The sequence below is a fragment of the Prosopis cineraria genome, unplaced genomic scaffold (genome assembly GCF_029017545.1).
Source record: "Prosopis cineraria cultivar Desert tree isolate PC_DT_omini unplaced genomic scaffold, ASM2901754v1 PC1235, whole genome shotgun sequence".
Classification (NCBI taxonomy): domain Eukaryota; kingdom Viridiplantae; phylum Streptophyta; class Magnoliopsida; order Fabales; family Fabaceae; genus Prosopis; species Prosopis cineraria.
The window spans coordinates 1-15,525 of record NW_026556560.1 but is presented as its reverse complement, the minus strand read 5'-3'; the positions used below and the strand labels follow the sequence as shown (position 1 = coordinate 15,525).

At 31.1% G+C, this 15,525-nt stretch overlaps 1 protein-coding gene across 1 annotated transcript; it reads left to right on the top strand.

The window, feature by feature from the left end:
* Positions 1-5,439: 5,439 nt before the first annotated feature.
* LOC129299630 (uncharacterized protein At4g28440-like) lies at positions 5,440-10,705 on the top strand. The gene is made up of 3 exons (XM_054938098.1): positions 5,440-5,587; positions 7,869-8,101; positions 10,159-10,705. The coding sequence occupies exons 2-3, from the start codon at positions 7,879-7,881 to the stop codon at positions 10,347-10,349; spliced, it is 414 nt and encodes a 137-aa protein (XP_054794073.1). The 5' UTR covers positions 5,440-5,587; positions 7,869-7,878; the 3' UTR covers positions 10,350-10,705.
* The last annotated feature ends 4,820 nt before the right edge of the window (positions 10,706-15,525 follow it).

Genomic DNA, 15,525 nt, shown 5'->3' with positions numbered 1-15,525 from the left:
TAAGACGTGGTTAGTAGTGGCCAGGGATAAAGAGAGATATAACTAAGCATGTAACTCGTTGTTTGACTTTCCAGAAAGTCAAAATTGAGCATCAGAAACCCAACCGAAATACTACAGTCTCTTGATATTCTAGAGTGGAAATAAGACAATATTTCTATGGACTTCATTACGGGATTACCTAGAACATCTTCTAGCCATGACACTATCTGGGTAATTGTGGATCGACTCACCAAATCGGCTCACTTTCTTGCTACCAATATCACTTATTCTCTTCAGAAATTAACTAAAATCTACATAAGAGAAGTGGTGAGATTGCATAGAGTGCCAACTAATATCATATCTGATCGTGATCTAAGGTTCACATCAAACTTTTGGAAGTCATTACAGGAAGTCATGGGTACTTGTATGAGTCTTAGCACCGCTTACCACCCCCAGACTAATGGGCAGACAAAACGAACCATATAGACTCTTGAAGATATGTTGAGGGCTTGTGCCATTAAGTTTAGAGGTAATTGGGATAGTCACTTGTCATTAGTTGAATTTGCTTACAATAATAATTTTCACTCTAACATTCAGATAGCACCTTATGAGACATTATATGGAAGAAAATGTAGATCACCACTGTGTTGGACAGAATTGAGTGAGGGAATTGTTTTAGGGCTAGACATTGTTGATGAGACTACCCGAAATATTGCTTTAATCAAGCAAAAATTACTCACAGCTCAGAGTAGACAGAAGAGTTATATGGATACGAGGAGAAAACCGCTTGAATTTGAAGTGGGGGACCATATATTTTTGAAAATCTCTTCTGTAATTAGTGTTGGAAGAGTTATTAAGGCTAAAAAGTTGACATAAAGGTTTATGAGACCTTTTGAGATTTTAAAATGAGTTGGATTGGTAGCTTACCAAGTAGCATTACTGCCCCAAATTACTGGTATACACAATGTATTCTATGTGTCACAACTAAAAAAGTATCAACCGAATCCTTCCCACATAATTGAACTTGAGGAGATTGAACTCAGGGAGAATTTGACATTTAAAGTTGAACTAGAAAGGATTGTGGATTACAAGGACAAACAATTAAGAAATAAGACTATTAGATTAGTGAAAGTAATCTAGAGGGGCACAACTCCTGGTGATGCTACCTAGGAGATTGAGGAAAATTTGTGACACGATTATCCTCATCTTTTTGAATAGGTACGTAGTTCATAGTTACTAGTTTCAAATTTTGAAGACAAAATTTTTAAAGGAGGGAAGAATTGTAATATCCCAATTTAAATTTTAATAGTTAATTTGGGTTAATGAAAATTTTGTAGAATATTTAGAGGTAAGCAAATTAGTAAGAAATGATTATCAGATATAACATAGGATATAATTCTAAGTTAAGATTTTAAAAATTATTATTATTATCATTATTAGGAAACAAGAAAGAGAAATATAATAGAAGGAGAGGTTGAGAAATGAAATATAAATATGTGTGTGTGTGTGGAGGAATTAAAAAAAATAGAATAAAGGGAGGGCTGACATTTTTCGCTTGATGTGATAGTGTGATGTGTGTGTATAGATATATATATATATTAAAAAAAAAGAAGAAAGAATAAAGGAAAAGGAAATGTGAAACCCACAAGTGCTTTTTAAAACAAACAAACATCCTTTTTTTTCCTTTCATTTCTCCTTCCCTTCTTATTTCTCTTCGTGCACAAACAGAGGGGGCGACAGTGCGCTAGTTCGTCGGTGCTGGGAGCTATGTTTTAAAGGTAAGACTTCCTAATTGAATATTTAGGGTGAGATTTAAGCTTTTCAAGGTTAAATAAGTGTTTTAAAATTTTTTTCTTAACCATCCTTCCTCTTTGGTTTTTGATTTTATGGTGATAGAAAATCTAGAGTTTGGAAAAGGGATGAATTTATGTTGAATAAATGTGATTGTTGAGGTTGTTAGTAGTATAATAAATATTTTAGAGTATAAATTTGTAAGTGAGCTTTGAATTTAAGGCTTATGGATCAAATCCTAGGCTAGATTTTTATTAAATCCAAAAATATATGTTAATTTATTGAGGTTTAGATAATTATTTGGGATGAGAAATGGATTATTATGGCTATAGGATGATGATTCTAAGCTTGAGACTCAATTTTTAATTTTTGGGTATTTTATGTGCGAATTTATAAAATAAAAAAATTTGATAATAGAAATTGATTTAGAGGTTCATTTTAGCTTATTAATATTTATTGATGACTAAGAGAGGAGGTACAAATTTTACTTAATAGTACCAACTCTAAATTTGTATTAAAATTGAGATTAAGAATTATGTTATATTCTCTAATTCTATTATTAAAGTTATTTTATTAGTTTTAATAATTAAAACTAATATTTATAAATAATATATTATTTATAAATTATATTGTTGGTGAAGATTGTGGTAGGAGAGAAATTGTAAGGAATAATTTATTAAAAAAGCTACATGGTAACCATATTTTTAATTTAGGATTAGTGTTGCTCTATTTTAATTGGGTGATTATTGAGAAAATTATGAATTGTTGTTGAGAAATTACCTTATTATATTTATGAAAAAAATTGTAAAATTGTGGATCTGCATTTTGAATTATTTTTGCCAAGTGGGATGTCATATTAAAATATTGTTGAAAATGAGAAAATTGTGAAGATGGTAATATGGTATAATTGTACAATATTGTTATGAATTTATTTGATTATTGTGAGAGGTATTGGGAGACTTGTTATTGTTGTATTTATATGCCACGTGGTACGCCCCTATTGGAGCCCAATAGATGACTTATAAGGATTCAGACTAATCTATCTTTGGCCAGGTCATTTAGCACCGAGTGAGGGCTACGGCTCAAGGTTAATGGAGGGAGATAAGGATGGTTGTTTGTTATATATTGTAATATTTCTTGTATTTTGTTGGAATTATATTATTATTGTTTCCCCACTTAGCAAGGGCATATTTAACTCTTTGTATATACTCTCATAAATTAGCATTGGTTACTGAAACTTTTGAATCTCATTATGTGGTTAACAATTTTTAGGAGAAGAGCCACGAGTGGCACGTGGAGGAGCCCCTGAGGCTTAGTGGCATAAATTTACTGTCTCTTTTGGGTATTTGATTTATAGTTTTTAATATGTTATATTGCCAATACTAGGGCTTTTTGCTTATTGACAATTATATGAATATAATGATGTAATCATGTCCTTCAAACTATTTTTACTTTTGGTACACTTTGGATGACTGTAACTTTGATCTATGATTTATTTTGAATGGTTTGAAATGGCATGATTATGAGGCCAAATAATTGGCTTGTTTTGAAAATTGATTAAGTTATTTATTTTAGTTATTGGTCTATGGTTTGCACTTGTTGGAAATATAAGGATGGAAAATATGGTTTTAGTCTAATAGTATGTGGGAGGTAAAAATTTATCTGGGATGTTGTATTGTCCAAACTTAAACCAATTATAAAATATTTTGATATTGAATTTATTGATATAAAATGTGTTGGATGGCTGTAACCCAACTATGGTTATAAATGTGTATTAGTTATATAAAATTATTTTGTATTATTTGAAAAGGGATTTAATCTTTTCTACCATGGTAGTTAATTTAAAAGGAGAAGTATTTTATAAGGTTATGTTTTATCATTTATTACCATGGTAGTTTTTTAAGTTATAGAATTATTTCAAAAAAATATATAGGATAAGTTAATTTTTGTTTATCATGATAGACACTTTTCTACCATGATTGAGTTAAATTATTTTAAAAAAAATTTAGGGTGTTACATTATGCATTAATTTTGTAAGAAAATAGTTAGAATTATCATCCATTAATGATAAATAATAAATTACGATCCTTTAAAACTTGTCAATAATTTAACATCTTAAAGTTTGCATAGCACATTTTATAAATTATAGTCCTTCAATTTTTTTTTTTTGGGGCTAAGGTTAGAGTGTCCTTAGATTTAATTTAGGTACGTTTGGCCGAAAAAAATTAAGATCCGTTTGTTTGATATTTTTTTCATGAAAAAATATCTTATTTTTTGAAAAAAAATATTTTGTATATTTTTATGAATTTAGTTTAAACCTTTAAAAATGATCAAAATCTGAAAAAAGAATATTTTAATTTTTTTGAGAGGTTACCTTAAAAATGATTTGATAATACCATAGACGATGGAGAATGCCATGAAATGTGCAGATACAAAAAGATATTATAAACTTTGAAAAGAACTACTAAGTAATAAATCATTTTTTATAAATAGAGATGAGGAAGGTATTATAAAAAGAGGGTAACCCTTATATATTTAATATATTTACGTTCAATTAAATCAAAACAAATGAATTGTAATATAATAATAAAATTAATAAGAAGATTTTATTATAAAATATATAATCTATACAAGATTTACATATTTTAATTTAATTAAAAAGAAGCATATTAAGTACATAATGCTAAGTATATAAATTTTTTATAAAAATTAAAATTAATTAAGATAATAAAAATAATTTTTTATTATTGTAATTAAATATAAAATAATATCTTCTTTTTTCTAAATAATTTTTTGATAATATCTCTAATTTATCTAAAAATATCTTATCTTTTAATCTTAAAGACCAATGTTTTAAGATAAAAAATAATTTTAAAATAGTTTAGAGATTTTATAAAAAATATTATTTTTGTATATATTTTATAAAAAATAAATATTATTTTATATTTAGTTGCCATAATAAAAAATTAATCATTTTTTATTTATTTTAAAAAATTTATGATATTTTTTATTTCTATTTTATAAAAATTATTTATTATTTTATGATTTTAAAATTTTCTGATACCCTCACATAATCCACATTCTTAAAACACACTCTTTCATTTATTGTATTAGATTATTTTTAAAAAATATTTAAAATAATTTCTTAAAATAAGCATAAATCTATTTTTTAAAAACTATTATTATTTTTAAACATTTAAATAAATAATATAAAAAGTAACAATATAAATTATTTTTAAAAAATAAGTTATTTTTCATAAAATAAGCTGAATCAAATGGCTCTAAATTTTATAAATAATTTTTTATAAAAATAAATTATATTTCAATATTAATTGATAATTAGATATTTTGGAAAACAAAAAAATTGAATTCTAAATTCAATTTAAATAGTTAAAAATAGGAATTCCAATCACAAATGAGTTACATTTAAAGTTTATATATTTTATTTCTAATTTAAATTTATGAAATTATAATTATTTAAATCAATAATTGAAGCTTATTTTTTTAAAAATTTATCAAATCTAATTATCATTAATTTATGACTGTTATTTTCACACTTAATTTTACTAAAGTGCGGGGTTTAATCATTTTAATATTATATTCGCATAAAAAAAAAAGTGATTTGTAAATATCAACTATCAACACAGAGATCGATGCGGGTCGGACCTGGTTACTAATCTACCCGTGAAAAGCGGCACTGCCTTTTTCTCTCCTTAAAAGTCGACCTGGGCGGCTTCGTTGTGCACTTTCACTTTCGCGTTCAGATCTCCTCTTCCATTTTGATTTGGCAACAGTGTCTCCACATCGGCAGTATCAGGTGAGTTTCAGACTTTGATTTCTTGCTGACGCATTTTTGGTTCACACTTATTCGCCTGCAAGCTTCACAAATTGCCTTCTTCATATTTATTTTTTGTTTCTCACTCCGTGCTCTTCATCGCAGAGGTCATTAACTTTTCTCCTTTCATGTCTTGATATGCTACGTCACTGTTTTTACCGTTCAAATTCCAATTTTAAATAATTTGGTTTTTAGTCGCTCTGTTGCTTTAGAATTGTTGATTTCTGGTATCACAGTTCGTATACGAATTCGTTAATCTATGCTCAAGTTATGAGACGAATTTCGCGTACCAAATGTTTTCTGTGGTTTTTTCCCCAAAGAACAAAAGTGATTCTTTAATAAGTTCGGTGGAACGGGGCAAAAAACTGTGGAGTTTGGATTCTCGATAATCATTGTTGCTTTCCTAGTTACCTAGAAACATGAAAACTTTTGGCCCCATTGGCTAGTTGGGAGGTTGAGTACGAGTTCACTCCATCAATCTCGATTTTGTTTTTCTTCTTTGTGATTTTATCATGATAATCAGAGGAGAACAAGTCCATTAGGCGCTGGATTTTTGAGACGCCTTAAGCGAGAGAATAGTGATGTTAGAAAGGCACACGTCCGAGTGAAGCAAGGTCCTAAAGTAACCGATGAGTATAGTATGGCTATGGTTAACCTATAATCATCAGCTTCTTTGTTTAGCCGATCATGTGTGATATAGTGTAGCTGAGGTCCCTAACAGTTTTGATTTTTGTGTTTGTTTACTAACGGCCCAAATAATCATCTTATTCTCTTAAATCTCTTATGCTAGAAGCTAGATTGAGGTCCTAGCGTTGGAGTTGGGACGTTGGGTTTTGTGATTTTTTATTTTATTTTGTTATTATTTTTAGTATACTTTAGGGCAGGCTTATTAGTTGACAGTCTTTTGTTGCTTTTAAGCACAGAAGTAGAACACCTAAGGCACCCCTGAAACAAGTACAATAGATAAAGTTTGGCACTCACGTTACTGCAACTGATTGAAGGCGGTGCCTCTCATGTTATAGAGGTATTAGTCATAGATAGCGACTCACCTTCATGCCTCAGTTGCTTAGGCCAGTGCCTTTGACATCAATGTCCATAATAATGACTAAAGTTGGATTTTCATTAGACTGAAACTTGTGAGGAAGAAAACAGACCAAGCAAGTATTATAAACTATAATGAGGCATGGGTGCTTCCAAAAGGAGTTATGTCAATGTTTAACACATATGCGACATAGCACAACACGACACCCCAAAATGCACAAGGATTCTATTTGTCCTGTATGTGTCGAAGTCCACATTTCTTATGGTTTTAGTCTCTATGCGTCATTACCAGTATATATTAGGAAGACATTATTGGGTTTCCATAATTGCTTCTGTCAGTCTTTGCGCTCCTTTTGGTCCTATTTATAGGAAACTTTTAACCTAATCATATAGATTTAAAAAGTGGTTAGAATTAGGTGATGGTCTTGCTTTTTTCAGAAATTATCACAACATTTTAAAATTACCTTTAATTAAAGGTATTAAATGGTGTGTGGGGGCTTTCTTTTCCACACATAAATTCAAAAATCCAACTTCCAAAGAAGAGTATATTTGGAAACGAAATTCATAAATGCTTCAAACATTTTGTAATTGGGATTTATTAAGGACCGTGAAAAACATGTCTTATAATTAGGACTGGATGAACTATCATTTTTCTCGGCCAAGGGGACGGAGTTCCTAATCTTGGATTCAAGTATCCTATATCATATGGAACCTGATGCTCATGACAGCTGCATTGAAAATAAAATAATTGAAATTTTTTCTTGATGTCTAAGTTCATTAGTTTGTGGATTATGTTGGCGTGAATGTAATATTTATGGGTGGATAATGTTGCTAGATGCTATAAGGTCTCCTAGCTTCCATCTTGCTTCATTTGACAATGTGGATGGGGTTATGTTGCAACTTGAAGGGGAATTTCTTTAAACTTCGTTGATTACTTTCACTTGCTTGACTTCCATGATAATGACTTCTTGTTCTTAGAATTAGATGCATGACAATAGGGAGTATTGGGATGAAAAAGAGGCAATATTATAAGCTTAACCATTTGATCAATGATGCATTCAATGATTTAGAAAGTCAAGCAAATCATGAAAGGAAAGCAAGTTAGAAATGATCAAATTAGTTTAAAGAAATTGCTCTTTTTGATTAATTTTCCTCCACTTCCAAAAGGTTGTGCGTCCCCCTGTTTTCTTTTGTTTTTTTTAATTGATTTTGGTTTTTTTAGGTTGAAAAATATGGCAGAAGCAAAACCAGGGTTGAGGAAGCCAGTCTTCACCAAGGTTGACCAACTTCGCCCGGGCACAAGTGGGCACACTTTAACTGTGAAGGTAGTTAGCACTAAGATGGTGCTACAAAAGGGTCGTCCTGATGGTCCTCAACCTCGTCAGATGCGAATTGCTGAATGTTTGGTGGGTGATGAGACAGGAATGATCATATTCACTGCAAGAAATGACCAAGGTATAGATAACATTGTATTAATTTTTTGGTCCTGCCTATTGAAGTCTTCCTTACTGCAGCGTGTTATTGCAATGCTGCTTATTTTATTTATTGGAATTTATCTGGAGGAAGGAAGGAGCCTTCTTTTATTTTAGATTGATGACTTATGTTTCTTGCTAAAAGTATTTTTTGTAGGCATAGTCTGCACATTTTAATTTGATATCTAATGTTCATTATTAGAAAGTAATTTGTTGTTAATAAAGTGTAATCCATACACATTTTTATGATATTCTTGTACCGACTAGGTACTTCAATTATTCCAGTGGTCTGTATTGCTGGAAGAGCGAATCATTATAAATTGCATGATTTGAATCCTAAATTGTGTGATTTCAGCAACGCTAGTGATTAGTGGGTTTAGCCATGGTTGTCTAGATCTATATGATCGAATGATCCTACAATTCCAATCAAACCTACGAATTATGATCCTAATGTTATGAAAATTTTAAGTCCTTATAGAATCTCAGAAAGATCCCAATATTAGTGTAGATCATAAGATCTTGGACTTCATAGTTGTACTAAGCCGGTGATATTTGGAATTTTGGCCTCTTTTTTTTTTTTTTTTGTTGCTAGGCTTCAATCATTTTAGGTCATTTGGGATCAAAAGATATAATTGGTCAAACCCTTGGCTAGTGAAGTTAATGGCATCCAAAGGCATGCCTAATGCACCAAGTCAACGTGCCAGTTGGGATCCTTGCTTCTTCATGACTCAGTCAAGGCATCTTCTACTAGATGCTTTCCCCTGGCACCTTTTTGAGGCAAGGAAGTTGCTTGCTGTGGGAATTTGAATGAAACCGCTCGCTGTTTTTTTCCCTTTTCCCTGGTCAATTCTCCTTTCAATTGTTTTCCACTTGTATGTCCAGAAAGAGCCAATAATGGATTTCTGACTTTAAGCTGATCCACCATTTTCTATTTGTTCTATATCATTCATTGCAATGATTATGTTTTAGGGTTCCACCGGTAAGACAAAGGAAATAGATAAGAAGGGGGGTAACTTGGTTAATTAAATTTTTTGGCAATAGTCAAATTGTGATATTGATGAAGTCCTACATGGGGAGCCGCAAGAAAGTTTGGACTCCATCAGGTGCTTTTCATTTTTGGGTAATAATAATCCATCATTTTACATTTTACTTTTTTGGTTACTTGGTTGACATATAAAATTTGATTTTTATTTATCTCTTTATTCTTTTATTTGTCTTCAAATAAAATCAGCAGCAAAGCAGTGTTTTTAGATCAAACTGCCTGGTTGGTTTGGCGGGTTCGGCCTGTCGCCTGGAGGGGTAACAGTCTGGATTGGACCATGAAACTGTCATGGGTGCTCATGGGCTCAAACTAGCAATGCAGGAAAGAACTATTAAACTGGTACTGGTATGCAATAAGTCAATGACCAGCCGGGTCTCATTTTGGGCATAGATTTAGGATCTGGTGCCTTTTGAACACATCTGAATAAGTAACCCAAATTGTTCAAAGTTGTTTCTTTCCCCTTCAATAGGGAATTTCACTCCAAGACTTATGATGTGGGTTTATTTTCCCCCCTTTTGTGGGCATGTGCGTGTGTTTTCTTTTTTCTTTTTAATGAAGATGGAGTAGTGCATAAAATGATTGTGGAAAACCTTTTGGTGAGATATGGGCATGGGTTAAAAGCTACAGAACAAAAGAGAAAGCAATAAACAGTAGTTGTAAAGTCAAAACTACCTTGTTTCCAATTGGCTAAGTCGGGCCTGGGCTAGCCTTGAATGATAAATGACAAAATCTTTTGAAATGTTGACCCTATCCAAGCAAGCCCAATATTTACATCCTATAAGATAAACACAATATGATGACTACTAATCATCAATGATGTCCTTGACCATCAACAGTGGTTCATATAATGAGAATTTTGTAATACATGTACATGATCATGTTTAAATTGTAAATTTGTTTGATTCAACAAAGCCATGCACTCGTAATTTTGTAAATGTTGATTTGCAAAGGAGAAATCCTCTTGATAAATTGCATGTTTCATTGTTGCTCTTGTTCAGTGGACACGATGAAAGAAGGTTCAACTGTTACCCTGCGCAATGCTAAAATTGACATGTACAGAGGATCCATGAGGCTTGCTGTGGACAAGTGGGGCCGTGTTGAAGTCGCAGAGCCTGCAAGCTTCACCGTTAAGGAGGATAACAACTTATCCTTGATCGAATATGAACTGGTGAATGTTGTTGTGGAGTGAAATTTCAATTTCTACTGTCTTCCAATGAGAATAAGACAAATCGAGCACAGTAATCTACTTCTGTCCATGGGACATCTGTTCATGCTTATGGAAAATTCTCCTTAGGAAAAGAGATTTGGGAAACTGGTTGTACTGAGATGCTTCATACTGCTGCAGCTGCGTGGATCGATCCTTATGGTTGAACCACTGAAACAGGTTAACATCAGTTAGTGGAACAAAATAAGGGCTTCCAGATCTTATCTTTTGTTTTAGTGTCTATTAGTATTTATTTTTGGATTCTGTGTATTTTCATTTCTAGATACCTTGAATCATATGTATCAGAACTTAATTTATGGAAGGTCAGTGTCTATACTTAATATGATCCTTTTTTCTGACGCAATATTTTCCCATTTATCTGCTGCCTGCCACATCACTTCGCTTCCTCAATGCAAGTGGGAGTTCCTCAAAGAGCACGCATCAGAATGGGTATAGTGGCACTTACCTAAATCTTTTTCCCCCATTTCGTTTTTTCTGTATATATCTACAAAGGTTTGGTTGTTGATGGAGCATAATAGTATCGTGCAATTTATGTAGTCAATTCTTTTTAGTGAGATAAGGTTTGTTTATTGTTGTGATAATCGTATCTAATATGGATGGAGTTGTTGAGATTTGATTTTGCAACTGCATCTTCATTTGGAATTAGTAGATGAATGCTTACAAATGGGTAGATCATCCTCGATGTCGCAAGAACAACAGATTCAAAACAAGCATTTGGCTATGACATTTAGTACAGAATAAAGCTTTAATCAGATGAACAGAATTATGGTACTTAAAGGGTTAGTTGATCCGTAAATCTTGTGTCACTCAACTCGATTCACAAACTTGTCCAATAAAAAATGCTTGTTAAAAAACATCATGTGCATATGGTGCATGACAGACAGGTTGTTGCCCAATGTCCTGAACCAATGATTCATCTTGAGACATTCCTACCAGTGGAACTCAATGTAAACCACTGATTCACACAAGAACATGAGCCCCTTTATGGTAGGTTAGGGTACAGGGTTCAATGTTTCACTCTGCTAAGGCCTATCAATTTGAACTCCGTTTACCTAAACTAGTGCGAGCTGAGTGACAAAAATGAGTGGTGATGTTTATGGCTCATGAATAATGATATTTAAGAACTTTTTAAGAATATTAGTTATTATTAAGGACTCTAAAATTATGAAATTTCAAAAAAAGATATAGTTTTTATTTGCAATTAATTTTTTTCATTGAATTTCTTTTGTACGGTCATCTTCCATGTTTCAGTACACATTTTTCAAATTTTGTGCTCTTCATATACTTATGTTTTCAATTTTTTGGTAGTTACTTTAGATGTTTCCAATACTTGTTTTCCATGTTTTCAGTACTAAAAAATAATTATTTTTAATTCTCTTCATAATTAAAATCATGGAAAATGAGTATTGAAAAAACTCAATCACAATTTTAATTTCCTACTAAGGATTTTGGTTTTTTTTCTTAAAATTTCTTTGTTTTAGTATCCTTAATTGTAATTGTTACTTAAATATCATTTTCTCTCATTAGAATTTATGTTTTTTTTTTATATAAAGTTTAGGTGAGTTGATTTCTAAGAGTTTATCAATGTTATGGCATGACTCCAGGCATAAAGAACGTTATAAATGTACTTACAAATTGCTCACTTACAAGGTCTTCCATTAATAGTGAGATTTAATCCCACACTTTATAGGTTATGAATCAAATTCTTATCAACTGAATCAAGTTATATGTTATTGGTAGATATATGTTGATAGGTCATGCAAAGTGTAATTATGCCTTGTTACCTTTGGTCCCTATAAATCATGACTTGGTGACCACCTCTATTGTAATCCTCCAAGTAAGAAAAAAAAGAAAAAAAAGAAACAACCATTCAAGAGTAGCCATCCAAAACCCAAATGATTATTCCAAGTATAAGAAGGAAAATGTTTTTGAAAATGTTATCTTTGATCCATTATTATAAGATTTTTTATCATAGAAATCTCGTGCAACATTCAAAGATTAGGATCATCTAAAATTTAAAATCCTTGAAGTTGGCAAGGTTAATGCAAAATATCAGTATTCTAAATTTTTAACTTTCATCATATATGTAGGGATGAAATAAAATTGATTTGCAATGCAAAATATCAACTTTTGTTAGTGACCAAAATATCAACTTCGCCAACCTCAGAAATGGAACCTCAGGACCCAAATTAAACATGCAAAGCAATTAGTTGTCCTTGAGGGGTTTTGCTTCATACTTATCTTCAATGCAAACTCATGATGAGAATGTTATAGGACATCTTTAGGTTGCCTAGCTGACTTGAATTTTTGTCAGCATTAACAATAATTGCTTGTTATTTATAGGCAGTGATGCAAGGAAAAATCACTTGATCATCACTTTAATTTTTTTTAAATAATTGCGTAGCAAATACAAAAAGAAATAAATGGGGCCAACTGGCAGATAAGTAAGGGTGTGATTAGAATATAATAAGTAGAAGAACAATTAAACACAGGTTTTAAGGTTTTCAAACTTAATACATATATTTGATGACAATGACAATTTCTAGAAACAGACAAGGATCCGGATTCAATGAATGCTACAAATCCTCTCTTCCAATGAATGTCCTACGCAGCACTATAGTTATCGTTGATTCAATCAAATGGTTACTGCCAATGATGGTATGATATATATATATTAAAAAATTCATAGCTCTACTATTTACTATGTCATGTGCTTAATCTAATTATTCATATGGTTGCAATTGAAATACATTATCATCCTTTGAACCAATTAAAGCTTGCATGAATGGTAAAAGTTTTGACCACATAAACAAATAGTTGGTGGTTTGGATCATAGTTCTTGTGTATATAACAACTTAGTTGGGAGAAGTTCGTTGTTGGCCTTCAGTTATTTTGGAGGAGATAATTTCTTCTCACAAGGAGTTTGCTCCTTGTGCTTACAAATAGGGGAAAAAAATTCAACCCTTCATTTCATTTATTTCAAAACAAGTGTGAATTTTCAAACGTTGGTAAAATCCTGTGACTTCAAGCCTTCAGTACAGATGGTCACGAGGTAAGAAGACTTGATACACCCACCTGTGCCCCCAACAAAAGTACCCAATGGCAAGTAATGCACCTTATTGTGCCTCGAACAAAAGTATTTAAATTAAAAAAAAAGAAAGAAAAACTTGGTACGCTCATTGACTCCAGATTCAACAAACACTGACTGAGCCATCAGTGCTGTGTACCACACCTGCTTAGTTGTACTCTCTCTCTCACACACACACAAAGCATGAGTGGATTTTTGGAGGGTGAGTAGGTATAATTGGCCAAGACTTAGTCTTGGAATGGCCCTACTCATCATGAGTTCAATCCGAAGCTCTGCATTATCATCAATATTCATCACTCCCATTCGCTTTCAACTGTCCCAAAAGTACCACTCATAACAAAAATGACACTGCATGCTTTCAACAGACACTATTATTATGGATCACCATGAGAAGTGGGATATATATCTATAACAAAGAGAAAAATAATATTAATACTACTAATATAAAAATGTATTGATTTATAAATTTAGCGTGCTAAAGCCTAAATATGACGAGTGATCCACGTCATATGAGAGTTTGAGTTCAAATTGGTAATGTCAGATTGAGAAGGTGTGCGCCTCTTACATAATTATTAGTCCTACCAACTCTACGAGAATTGTGTATGTGTGTCATTATGCTCCTTTGGTCTTGAATGTATTCATATAATCTTATTTATAAGTTATTTTCAATTAAAAATGAATTTAAAAGGTGAAACATATAGGGCCAAAAATGAAACATTACAAGAAACTGGGAGGCCAAATTAATTTTTCACATATTTTACAAATGAAAATTAAAATATTTTATAGTATGGGGGCCAACACCCTTGCATGTCCCCTTTATCCGTTCATGCTTTAACATGTTTTAGCATAAATCTAAACTAAGAAAAATATTAAAATTTATTAATTCTGTTTAAAAATTTAATAAATTTTTAACTTTATTCTTATTACATATACATATTTAAAAACACACTTTCTCTCACCAACATTTAATAAAAGGTAAATGAAAAAATTTGTAACAGACATTTAATAATGTGACTTTTAAATAAAATAAAAAAATATTTATTTATTTTAAAATAGGACTAGAGGGAATAGTTATTTAAATAGTTGTTTTATCTTAAATGTAAGATCTCTCAATATTTCTTACTCCCTTAAACCTTAACATGAGACAAATTTAATCAACTTTAGGCTTATTAAGAAATGTTCCTCATATGTAACTTTTAAATTTTACCATTCTTTACCATTAATAATAATAATAATAATAATAATAATAATAATAATAAATTGTAGTATGGGAATTCCAATCATGATAAATAAACAAGAGTGAAATTGAAAAATAAATTAATTACTCTAATTTTGTTTTATACTAAAGAAAAAAATCCCAAAATTTTACGTTATATTAAGGATAGAGGAAGTATTTGTACTTCAATCTACTTTGTCTCTTATATTTGTCATGTTTCACTAAACTATTCCTATATGTTGTTGTGGTACTTTAAAATGTAAACCTATGTATCTTGCTTATAAAATTAGGGGTATTTCAGTGACCGATATAAAAAAAAAAAGAGCTAGTGGGGGCATAATTTATATTTAAAATAAATATTTTATATTATTTATATAATTATAGTCAGGATAATTTTATATGAAATTTTTGTAAGGGGACAAGTGAATTTTTGTTTTTAATGACGGAGCAAATGAACTTTTTTAAGGGGTACATACAATTTCTTTTGGGTCTTGTTATGTAATATTTTCCTAATTTGTCCAACGTGCATCGTCATTGGGGATTTTAGGAAATGAACACTTTCTTTTTTTAATAATTGACCAACTTAATTAATTTTCTTAATCTATGTGAATTTTGTTTGATAACAGCTTAGTGTTTCGTATTAATATAACTTTTGAGCCTTGTTCTGTTGGTCGTTAGTATTTGTACGTATTATCCCATGATTATTTAATTAAAAATTATTTTTAATTTTGTCATTCGTTGCCGTACAATAGTGTCTGAGGGTCACGATGACATTATCAGAGTGCAAATCTTTTTTGGAGAGAATTTTCAAAGACAAGTGGATTATAAGCATGATA

Excerpts from the sequence above, each read along its gene's own strand:
- LOC129299630 (XM_054938098.1), top strand. The coding sequence starts at position 7,879 with ATGGCAGAAGCAAAACCAGGGTTGAGGAAGCCAGTCTTCACCAAGGTT. Across the intron at positions 8,102-10,158 it reads CACTGCAAGAAATGACCAAG|TGGACACGATGAAAGAAGGT; the intron begins GTATAGATAACA and ends GCTCTTGTTCAG.